The 12680-nt window shown below is 35.2% G+C and overlaps 1 protein-coding gene across 7 annotated transcripts in view; it reads right to left on the bottom strand.

The window, feature by feature from the left end:
• The window catches only part of ZNF800 (zinc finger protein 800), a 170272-nt gene that overhangs the window by 8974 nt on the left and 148618 nt on the right, over positions 1 to 12680 (bottom strand). For all 7 annotated transcript variants that reach the window (XM_043966861.1, XM_043966857.1, XM_043966856.1 and 4 more), the window contains exon 4: positions 232 to 375. In XM_043966861.1, coding sequence (XP_043822796.1) covers positions 232 to 375 — 144 coding nt within the window. The remainder of the gene's footprint in view (positions 1 to 231; positions 376 to 12680) is intronic.

The raw sequence follows: 12680 nt of genomic DNA, 5'->3' as shown, positions 1-12680 counted from the left end.
AGTGAAGAAAACTTCCACAGTGTTATTTGAAAAAAATCAAGTAGACAGTACTAATCGAAAAGGACTGAGCTGATAAATGGGAAAAAAATAAACCAAAGTAACAATTTTATTTTATTCTTCATTTACTGAAATTATCTGTAACTGCAAGCTAATAATGTTTTAATGCACAAAACTATAGGGTATAAACAACTCTAAAATGTATAAATGAAGATTTTAGTGAAAGAAACTTACTGTCATCCATCTGGAGACTTGGAGGGCAGTAGAATTTTTTATGAGTAATTAAATTTGGTAATCCTCTGAAGAGACTGCGACATAATTTACACTCAAAAATTGTGTCCACATCTCTTAATAAAATGTGTTTTAGTTGTTTAGTTCCTGGGGGAAGAAAGAAAAATGAAATTTAAATGTACACCTCAAAACTAGATAAGAAATGATGATAAATAAAAAATGAAGTATTATATAAAACCAAAACAAATTCAGGCACAATGTATCATGAGAGTCACATTATCTAAGTCCTAAGCAAAACTATGCTCTTCATTCAGTTATGTGGATAGCTTGTAAAAAGTAAGGCCTTGCCAGGAGTTGCCAAGAGGCTCTAGAATCTCCATCATTTGAATGCTATTTCAAAAGGATAGAACCAAAAAGGTCAAAGATCTCAGGCACTTATTGTTGTTTTTTTGAAATAAAAATAAATTAGGGTAGCAAAGGTGAGCCCTCCCCAACGTCCTTACTCTGTGGTTCCATGGTTCTTAGGCCAGACAAGTTGATAGATAACTTTGACCTGAAACCCTAAACTAATCTGTAAACTCTGCTTCCTCAATATAAAAACACAAATAATATTGACCTACTTTATACAGATGCTACAGGAAAAAACTACAATTGTCCTGACATACTACATCTATGGTCTAAGTAACATTAGTGTTCTATATTTCAAATTCTAGGCAAGTAACCCTTTCTATGTTATATGAAAAACATTTTCACAGATATCAGTGGAATATATTTTGCTATATATTTCTCACAGAACAAATCACAGGGGCTATGAATGCTTATTACTGCATTAAAAATACCCCAGGACTGACATTATTACCAAAATGCTTTAAAACCACTAGCCGGGGCAGCTAGGTGGCGCAGTGGATAAAGCACCGGCCCTGGATTCAGGAGTTCCTGAGTTCAAATCCGGCCTCAGACACTTGACACTTACTAGCTGTGTGACCCTGGGCAAGTCACTTAACCCCCATTGCCCCACCAAAAAAAATAAAATAAAATAAAATAAAATAAAACCACTAGCCATCCCTTAAAGTGTCACTGTAATGGAAGATCAGTAATATCTCTATTATTAGTAGCACTGTCTAATGTTAAAAGAGGCAGTCTAGTAAAATTAATATGTTTGAACTGGAATGTAATTAGCAATCATCTAATCCAAGAGTTCTTAATCTTTTTTATGTCATGGATCATTTTGACTGTCTGATAAAGCCTATGGACCCCTTCTCAAAATAATGTTCTTAAGCAAAATAAAATGAAATACATAGGATTACAAAGGAAATCAATCCTATTGAATTATTCATCCAAACATTTTTTTTTCCTCAAGTTAAGACCTGCTTTAATCGTAACTCTTCTTTATACAGATGAAGAAAGTAAGGCCCAAGAAAATTAAGGTCAAACAACTAGAAAGTGACATGGTAGGTGGTATAATTCAGATCACTGATTCCCAGTCTTGTTTATTTCCTAGAAATCAAGATCTCAGTTTACTTCCTAATTCCAACATAAACTAGTAGAATGACCTAAGTTATGTGATCACTATGCCTCAGTTTATTTATCTATAAAGAAGGAAAACAAAACACACACATACTATATAACTCAAAGGGACTCTAGGGAAATAAATAAAAATACATGAGAAGGGCTTTGAGCTCTTTGGAACAGACATTACATAACAATATAAAACCAATGCCCAAGAAAGAAGAAGGAATAAAACTGAAAAGCTCTCCCTGACTACAAATTCATTGCCTGTTCCTTTGTAAGACTATCCCTCTATGAATTCTGAAGTGTAAATTTAGGAAGAAGATTCCAAACTCCTAATTTGTGGTTAAACCAGACCACATGTATTCCTTACCCTGATATGTATGTAACTGCCCAACAATTCATGTGGTGAAAGGGCAGTATTGGAGACCATATGACTCTGGTCATATTCCCTTGGCTGAACAACTTTGGTTTACCTGTCTGATTGACTCATCCTAACAGTCAAAAATGCTCTCAGATTATGCAGTTGAGGACCAGGGGGAATCCCCCAGAAAGAAGGGAATTATATCACATTTTCTCAACTCAAAACTGAAACAAGACTATAGAGTGCTAGAACAAATCATATAGTTCAGTCTGACCTTTTATTTTTTAGTAAGGAGATATTTATAAGTATATACATTTTAAAATATATATAATTACATAAATATAAGGCCAGAATCAGGTTTGATAGAGTAAAAATAGTAATAAGGATTTAGCATGTCTACAAATAATATAAAGATATGTTAGGGGAATATTAATTCATGCAAAGAAATTACTATATTCCCTAGGTGGAAAGTTTCTCCTTTCACTTCACCATAAAATAATCATAAACCCAGCAAAGAAGAATTAAAATTAAAGTTTTTATTTGACTCTTAAGTGTAGAGCTGATAATTGGAAAGCAATGCATTTCATACCAAAAAACAAACCTGTATTTTCTGATGCTTTATTACACTCATTATTAAATAGGGAGTTGGTCAAACAGGATGTTCCCTCTCCCTACTATATATGGTGCTTTTATTACTTGTTACTTTAATTGGCTAACTGGAATTCTGAAGACAAATCTTTAGAAATTATCTATGCTGAAGTTCACACTTTGGTATAGTTTGGTTTCAAGTATTTTGTAAACCTTAAAGCACAACAGAAATATGCTATTATTTTTCAAGCAAAGAAATGTTGCTATTATCTACTTCATCATAAAAATTGTAAACATATATACACACAATAAGGGAATGACTATGACTATAAATATGTACATATTTATAAATATAGTCATTATATTCATTATGTTATATATTTATCATGTGTTAATATACACACATATACATATATATATATTTATGAATTTATATTAATTCCCTTAGTAGGTAGCTGTCTTTACAGACATAGCATTTTGTATGAACTAAGGTTTTCTGACTGCTATTCAGAATTAATATTTTCACATTAACCAGTTCACCCACTGATGGGGCTCTGATACATAAGATCCCAGAACCTCATCCTTGGTTATTTTATTTCATTACATGATGGCAGAAATATATATATATATATATATATATAGGTAATGGATGACAACAATCAGAAGACCTTTCCAAGAAAATAATCCAGAGATCAAGTCTTACATTATCAGGTTCATAATCTGACACATCAATACCCAAGTGTTTTCTGCTAGACAAGCTAGCTTTGTTTCTTTATCCTTCATCTGACATCATTCTGCTAAGACAGACAGCAGAACTCACTTTAGAGCTTTCAGTTATTGTGGCTTCACCAATAACAATTTTTAACTAGTGTGCTAGTTTGCCTGTTGTACACTTATACATGACTTCCATCTTCTTTAGGAGGCCTGTTAAGCCAAAGAATGATATAATGACATTGCTAAGGAATACATAATCCTTTTCTCGTGCCCTTATGAGCTTCTGCTTTCAAGGCATAATAAAAAAGATATTCTTAAAGCAATCATCCTTAGAACTTACATAGCTACTCCAAGAGATATAGAGTAGAATAAAAGCATAGCAAATGATTAAAAATATGTACTACAACTAGCATATAGATGTATTGTTTAAAACCATTAAGTGGACAAACTATCTTTTACTCAATAAACTTTTATATAAAAATGACTGCCCTCTATAAGAAATGATGAGCAGGCAGACTTCAGAAAAACCTGGAAAGACTTAAGTGGACTGATGCTTAGTGAAGTGAGCAGAATCAAGAGAACATTGTACACGGTAACAGCAACATTGTATGATGATCAGCTGTGACAGACTTGGCTCTTCTCAGCAATACAATGATAGAAGCCAATTCCAAAGGACTCATAATGGAAAATGATCTCTACATCCAAAAAAAAGAGCTGTGGAATCTGAATGCAGATTGAACCATACTATTTTCACCTTTTTTGTTGTTGTTTTTTTTCTTTCTTGAGGTTTTTCCTTTTTGTTCTGATTCTTCTTTCACAAAATGACTAATGTGGAAAAATATTTAATATGATTGTGTGTGTATATATATATTTATATATACACATGCACATATGTACACACACACACATATATAAACCTATATCAGATTAGTTGCTATCTTGTGGAAGGGGTAAGGAAGGGAGAAAAATTTGGAACTCAAAATCTTATAAAAACAAATGTTGAGGGGGCAGCTGGGTGGTGCAGTGGATAGAGCACCAACCCTGGATTCAAGAGGACCCAAATCCAAATCCAGCCTCCGACACTTGATACTTACTAGCTATGTGACCCTGGGCAAGTCACTTAACCCTCATTGCCCCACCCCACCCCCCAAAAAAACAAATGTTGAAAACTATCTTTTACATATAACTGGAAAAAATACAATACTATTAAGATTGAAAAAAAATTACTGTCCTCTTAAGAGAGATCATCCTCAGATAAAGTACAATCTGAGAGACACTTTTTAAACGCAAAAATATTTCTCCCACATAAATGTATTGCCAAATTAAAATTTATACACCCAACATTTTCAATTTACAGTATATCAAAGTAGTATACAAAGTAGTTTCAGGACCGAAAGTAGGGCCCCAGTCATGTTATGCAAAGTGGAAGACCAATAGAGAAGCAAGATATACACATTTTGTTCAGCAGGCAATAAAAGCTTAGTATACAGTATGACAAGTGTATGAATCTATTAGGAAATAAAAGTTTAAAAAACAGAATATATGATGTAGTTGAATGACCAATGGACTAGGAAGCCATAAAGTCCCAGCCTGGTATTTGCCTGGAGCAAGTTACTTAACCTCTCAGAGTTTCCTCTTCAATAAAACAGGAATAGTATCTGGCCTGCCTACTCCAGTGTTGCTGGGAGACTCAAAAAAGACAACACATGAGGGGCAGCTAGGTGGCACAGTGGATAGAGCACTGGCCCTGGAGTCAGGAGGACCTGAGTTCAAATCCAGCCTCAGATACTTGACACTTACTAGCTGTGTGACCCTGGGCATGTCACTTTACCCCAATTGCCTCACCAAAAAAAAAAAAAGACAACACATGGTAGGTACTTAATAAATGTTTGAATGAAATTAAATAAATGTATATCCAAGTGGTGTTAAGGCACTATGCAAAGTATTGTGAAAAAAATCAGGTCTCAAAAATACCTTATAAACTTGTGTTTTGAACAACTTTTATAGATAACTTATTGCATATGGAAACAAGGATTCACTGGACCCATTTCAGCAGTGACATCCTCCTCTACTCCACAGGTAATACAGAATGACAGATAAAATGCCATAAAAAAAAACACTATTCAATTAGACTGTAAGCTTCTTGAGGATAAGGACTTTTTGTCTTTCTACTGCTAGCACACAGTGCCTGGCACACAGCAGGCACTTAATAAATACATGACTACTGGCAGAATAAAATATCTTAAAGTGAGGTCTTAAATTAAATTTTTGTTCAAAACACTGGTAAAGTTTATCTTAAATGCCCTATTCCTGTGGGGATACTAGCTCTTTTATAAATCAGTCTTAAGAGACCCCAGCTAAAGCAGTCTGTAGCCAAATTTAACAAAATTTTATTACTATGTGCAAAACACTGTGCTAGGTACTGGAAGAGATACAAAATTTAAAGGAATTTGGTTTGTGTCTGCCTCATACCTGTTACAAATGAATACAGACACAAAGGGATAGGTTAAAATAACTATAAAAAATACAAGGAACATATAAATATGATATAAAATAACAATAAAACAATATACAAGAGAACTACAGTGAGAGGGAGATGTTATTACATATGGGAGGGCAGCATCTGTGCAAAGAGGAGCTTATGAAAGACCTCATGGATATAGCAAAAGTAAATATTAAATGAGATGTCACTGTATCTAAATTTCAAGTAATACCTACCTATCTCTATGGTCAGCAGTTACATTTCCTCAGTTTTCAAACCAGGAAGGAAAAAAGTTTCCATCTCTACAGAAAACCATTCCCTTCCTTTTGAAGAAAAGATAGGTATCTCTACATTTAGAGTTTTCTATGTGCTTGTTTGGAGGAGGGGGTATTATAATAAAATGAAAGTACTGAAAATGGCATGATAATAGACCAACATCTTACACCTTATACTAAAATAAGGTCAAAATGGATACATGATTTAGACATAAGAGGTGATACCATAGGTAAATTAGGAGAAGGAATAGTCTACTTTTCAGATCTTTGGAAAGGAGAACAGTTTATGACCAAGAAGAGATAGAGAATATTATGAAATGCAAAATGGATGATTTTGATTACATTAAATTAAAAAGGTTTTGTACAAACAGAAGCAATACATCCAAAATTAGAAGGGATGCAGAAAGCTGGGAAACAATTTTTATGGCCAGTACTTCTGATAAAAGTCTCATTTCTAAAATATATAGGGAACTAAATCAAATTTATATGAATCCAAGTCATTCCCCAATTGAAAAATGGTCAAAGGATATGAGCAGGCAGTCTTCTGATGAAGAAATCAAAGCTATCTATTCCCATATGAAAAAATACTCTAAATTACCATTGATTAGAGAGATGCAAATTAAAACAACTCTGAGATACCACCTGACACCTATCAGATTGGCTAATATGACAAAAAAGGAAAATAATGAATGTTGGAGCTGTGGGAAAATTGGAACACTAATGCATTGCTGGTGGAGTTGTGAACTGATCCAGCCATTCTGGAGAGCAATCTGGAATTATGCCCAAAGGGCTATAAAGCTGTGCATACCCTTTGACCCAGCAATACCACTTTTGGGTCTTTTCCCCAAAGAGATCATAAAAAAGGGAAAAGGACCCACATGTACAAAAATATTTATAACTGCTCTTTTTGTGGTGGCAAGGAATTGGAAACTGAGGGATTGCCCATCAATTGGGGAATGGCTGAACAAGTTGTGGTATATGAATGTAATGAAATTCTATTGTGCTGCAAGAAACAATGAGCAGGAGGAGTTCAGAGAAACCTGGAAGACTTGCATGAACTGATGATGAGTGAGATGAACAGAACCAGAAGAACATTGTACACAGTATCATCAACACTGTGTGTTGATCTACTATGATGGACTAGATTCTTCTCACCAATGCAATGGTACAGAAGAGTTCCAGGGGACCCATGATAGAAGGGGATCTCCAAATCCAGAAAAAAAAAGAACTGTGGAGTAGAGATGCTGATTGAACCATACTATTTCTTTTGCTTTTGGTGCTATTGTTTTTCTATTTTGAGGTTTTTCCTCATTGCTCTGATTCTTCTCTTATAACATGACTGATGCAAAAATATGTTTAATGTTATTATGTATATATATATATATATATAAAACCTATATCAGATTACCAGCTGTCATGGGGAGGAGGGAGGGAGGGGAAGGAGGGAGAAAAATCTGAAATTGGAAAGCTTGTATAAACAAATGTTGAGACATGTAACTGGAAAAAAAATAAAATACTTTTATCAAAAAAAAGAAAAGAAAATGGCATGATAGATTAAAATATTTTTCTCATTAAATAAATAGTAGGAAAAGTCAGAGACTATTCATTTTCCTTTTTTTTTTTTTTTTTTGCATTATGGGCCTTTTTGGCAGTCAGGTAAAGCCTATGGACCCCTTTTGATTTTAAATGCAAAACATACATAGGAATACAAAGGAAACCCACTATACTGAAATAAAGATGCAATTTTTTTCTAGCCATCCAAGTTCACAGACCCCCTTTAAATCTACCTGGGGTCCATCAACCCAGGTTAACATCTGTTAGAAGATGGCAGGTGAAAACTGGCAAATGAAAAGCAGAAAACTAACTTGAATCTGATCAATTGAATTACCAGTATTATTCTAACCAAGCCCTTTGAATAAGATTTAAGAACATAAATATTTGAAATGGTTAAGGATCAGTCAGCAAGGTATAAAGTCATACTTAGGCCTTTGTTTTCTTTAAAAGTTGACTTTAACAGTATGACCCTTTAATTGGGGTCCTTAACCTGTGGTCTGTGAAATTTACATTTACATTTTATACACACACATATATATACACACACATATGTAGGTATCCATGAGTGCATATACATGTATATATTGCTTTGTATATTTGCAAATATATGCACATGTGTACAAATATATGTGTATATATGCATACATTAATTACTGTATTTTGATAGAATTGGTTTCTTTGTAATCCTCTATATTTCATTGTTTACCTTTAACAACATTATTCTGTGAAAGGGTCAAACTGACAAGAGTCCTTGACACAAAAAGGTTTAAGAATCTCTATTTTGAATATACATCTAATATCTAAGTTTTTGTTCTGAATTTTACAAATTCTATTTTTTACTTTAAGTAAAGAAAAAGCAGTTTTATTGCTATCTCAAAAGTAAACCACTATACTGAATTGCTTGAGTTCTTGGAGCGGGGGTGGAGGGAGGGAGGAAGAGAAATTGGAACACAAAATTTTTTTAATCGATGTTAAAATTTGGTTTTACATGTAATTTGGGAAAAAATAAAATTCTAAATAAATACAAAAATAAACCACATTGGGGGCAGCCAGGTGGTGCAGTGGATAGAGCACCAGCCCTAGAGTCAGAAGGACCTGAGTTCAAATATGACCTCAGACACTTGACACTTACTAGCTGTGTGCAACCCTGGACAAGTCACTTAACCCCAACTGCCTCCAAAAAAAATTTTTAAAAGTAAACCACGGGCAGCTAGGTGGAGCAGTAGATAAAGCACTGGCCTTGGATTCAAGAGGACCTGAGTTCAAATCCAGCCTCAGACACTTGACACTTAACTAGCTGTGTGACCCTGGGCAAGTCACTTAACCACACCTACAGTATTAAGTCTACTGGTGCAAACCACATGGTCATGATAACCTTATGGCAGCTTATCCTAACAGCAGGTTCTATTTTTAAATTGGTGAAAATCTCTCAAAAGTTGAATCTGCAAACCTAAACTTAAAGTAATGACAATGGCAAACATCAGTTATTCTCTTCATTCTTCCCTACCGTACTTCTTTAAAAAAAAAAAAAAAGCTACTTGTTGCTTATTGGATTCATAAAATAAGGATTCCTTTATCCATGCCACTTGAAAACAAGTTATAATGCCTCAAATTGTCCATTTTTACCAATTCCTAAGATAGCAATAAGATGACCTCTTTAAAGGCTTTGCACCAAGCCTAGGAATCAACCCTAAAAAAAAATGGTTTTGGATTGATTCCTGGGCTGTTTTTGGAGCTAGATTTTATTTTTTCCCTTTGAAAGGTGAAAAACTCAACAAAAGGGTAGGGAAAAAGTCAGCTCATATTACTATAAAGAAATGGTTCTCAACCACAAGTCAAGAGTCAAATTAGAGTTATTAAGGGTCCTCTGAAAATACTCAAAGTAAGAGCTAGGCACATCTGACCACAACTGCCTCTAAGGCCTTTCAACAACTCCCTTCCACCACACCTTAAGCACATGCTGGGTGCAGAGCCCAAAGCTGAGCTGCAGCAACTATGGTAGCAGCTTTAAAAAAAAATAATAATAATCCCAACAGCTGTCCTAACTCAGTGGTGTTATCTGGCATTTCAGGCTTTTTTTCAGGGTATAACTGATAATCACAACTGAGAGAAATGACCTGCAAATTCCAGTAAGAATGTTTGAAAAGCAGGACCACAGGATCTTCTATTTGGAAGCTGTCTTCCAGCTTGACAACCTACAGTTTAAAGATCATCTAATCCAAGACCCTCACTTTAAAGCTTTTGAACAAGGCCCAGAAAGGTTGTGACTTACCCAAGGATACATAAGTCAACAGCAGTCAAGAATAAGGCCAGGACCTTTGAATCCAAATTCAGTGCTATCTCCACCATATTACACTGCCTCTACTAGAGTCTAAGATGAAACACTAGTCATGACAGACTCTTAGTATCCAGAATCCATTTAACCTTTGAGAAACCAAGGTCACCTCCAACTCATGAGGCAATTGAATAGGACATTAGTGAGGGGAGGACTTTATGTAATTTTCAAAAATTAAAAGGGATGATATTAATTTCATATAATAATCAACTCCTAATCATTTCAGGGACTGAGGGGAAAAAACAAGATGGTTTAGTAGAAAAAAACAGTAAGAAGACTTGAAATGTTGGTACCTTAAATTTCCCCCCAAAAAACCCAACTGGCTTATAGACTACAAAGCAGTTAATAAGCATATCACATCCAACTCCAGAGATCACAATGGATCTAGAGTTGGAGGACTTACATACAAAAAAATGTCTTTCCTGGACTTGGGGATACCCTCCTAGTAAAATCAAAAGGCTTCACAGGAAACTAAACAAAACTCTTGACACATCATGATTTCTGGATTTTGATATTATATGCCTACTTCCTTTTTTAAAATAAGTAACATTTTTATTTATAGTTTTGAGTTCCAAATTTTATCTCTCCTTCCTTCCCTTCCCTCCCCCCGCCCTGAGTCGGTAAGCAATCAAATATGGGTTATACATGTATATGGAAAGGAAAATGTACATGTACATGTAAAGGAGAATCTTTTTTAGATATTTTAACTTTTAGATATCTAGAGCTCTTTGATGGAATCTAAGTTATTTTAAGTGCTATAATCATGCATATGTCATTCCTGCACCAAAAGTTGAACATATAACCACAGGAGATGTGAAAGGGTCCCTTAATTAAATATCTAACTAATGAATTAATGGTGACATTTTAATGCTAAAAATTATACATGCTGAACATAAGGCAAAATAGACACAACTTTTAATTCAAAAACTCAACTGAATTAAACTAACACATAACAAGTACCTACTATGTACAGGGCACTGTGATAACTATAGTACAGACCTTTCTTGCAAGGACCTCACAACCTAATATGGGAAAGACATACATAAATAAATACCACAGAAGTACAAATACCTTAAGTACAATGTACAAGTCTATATATCTCACGTAGTCTCACAGATGTCTCAAACTCAACATGTCCAAAACAGAACTCATAAACTTTCCCCAAACCTACCGTTCTTCTGAACTTTCCAATTTCTATAAAGAGCACTACCATCCTTTTAGTCTACCAGGTTCACAACTTCAGTGTTATCCTTGCCCTCTCACTCTCCCCCATTCCACATTATCTCTCCCAATAAAATGTAAGCTCTTTATGGGGAGGGACTACTTCATTTTTTCATGCTATCCCCAGCATCTAACACAGTGCCTGCCTGACATAAGTGGTATTTAATGAATGTTGATTTTTTTTGACTGATTGATAGGTAAAGTGCCACAGTAGAAATTTGAGGAGAGAAAGATCATTTTCACTTAGAGATAGGAATAGGTGAGCCAGTAAAGTTACCATGGAAGAGGTAGCACCTAAATCAGGGCTGTGAATGAAATGATTTCAAAAGATGAGGGAGTCAGTCAACTACAAGCATAAAGAACAGCATAAGCAAAAGAAGGAAACTGCAGAAGGTAAGACAAGAGTGGGGGATGGAGAATGGTTTGAGGATGAAAAAGTCTGTTTTGCTAGAACTCTGTACGAAGAGGAATAGTGTAAGATGACTATGAAAAAGTTCAAATCAGACTGTAGAAAGCCTTAAACTGACAAAAGCAAGTAATTAACCAACTTTTTTCAAATGAAGTGCAATGTGGGACATAAAGGTTTGATATCAGAATGCCTGGAATTCAATCAAGCAATATTTATTAAGAGCCTACTATGTGCTAGGCACCATGTTAAGCACTGGGGAGATAAAAAAGAGGCAAAGGGCAGTCTCTGCCCTCAAAGAGCTTATGACCTAATGAGGGAAACAACATACAAACCAAAACAAGAAATCTACCGAATAAATAAAAAAATAATTAATGAGGGAAGGGACTGGATTTAAGAGGACTTGCAGGAAGGCTCCCTGTAGAAAGCAACATTTTAAGTTGGAACTCAAAGGAAGCAACAGAGTTGGAGCAGAGGAGTTAAGAGCATTTCACATATGAGGGACAGGCAGAGATAGAGATAGAGTGTCTTTTTGGAAAACAGCCAGGAGGCCAGTGTTACTATACTGAAGTGAGTGTGGGAGAGAGTACAGTATAAGAAGACTGAAAAGGTAAGAAGGGAACTGAGTTATGGAGAGCTTTGAATGTCAAACAGAACACTTTGTATTTTCTCCTGTACACAAGAGGAAGCCACTAGAACTTACTGAGCAAGGGTTTCACATGCACAGACCTGTGCTTCAGGAAAACCACTGAATAGAGAATGGATTGGAGTGGAGAGAGACTTGAGGTAGGCTGACCCACCATCAGGCTATTATAATAACCCAGGTTCAAGGCTTTAAGGGCTTTCACCAGGGTGGTGGCAGTGTCAAAGGAGAAAGGGGGAAATATGAGAGATACAGCAAAGGTGAAATGGACAGGCCTTGGCAACAAACTAGATATGGTAAGAGACAGAGAAGAATCCAAGTTTGCAGACCAGTGCTGGGGGGGGGGGGAGGGAAGGTTAGA

This window comes from Dromiciops gliroides, chromosome 5 (genome assembly GCF_019393635.1).
Source record: "Dromiciops gliroides isolate mDroGli1 chromosome 5, mDroGli1.pri, whole genome shotgun sequence".
NCBI classification, from domain to species: domain Eukaryota; kingdom Metazoa; phylum Chordata; class Mammalia; order Microbiotheria; family Microbiotheriidae; genus Dromiciops; species Dromiciops gliroides.
Note: the sequence above shows the minus strand (reverse complement) of the source record. Positions and strands in the feature narration are given on the sequence as shown.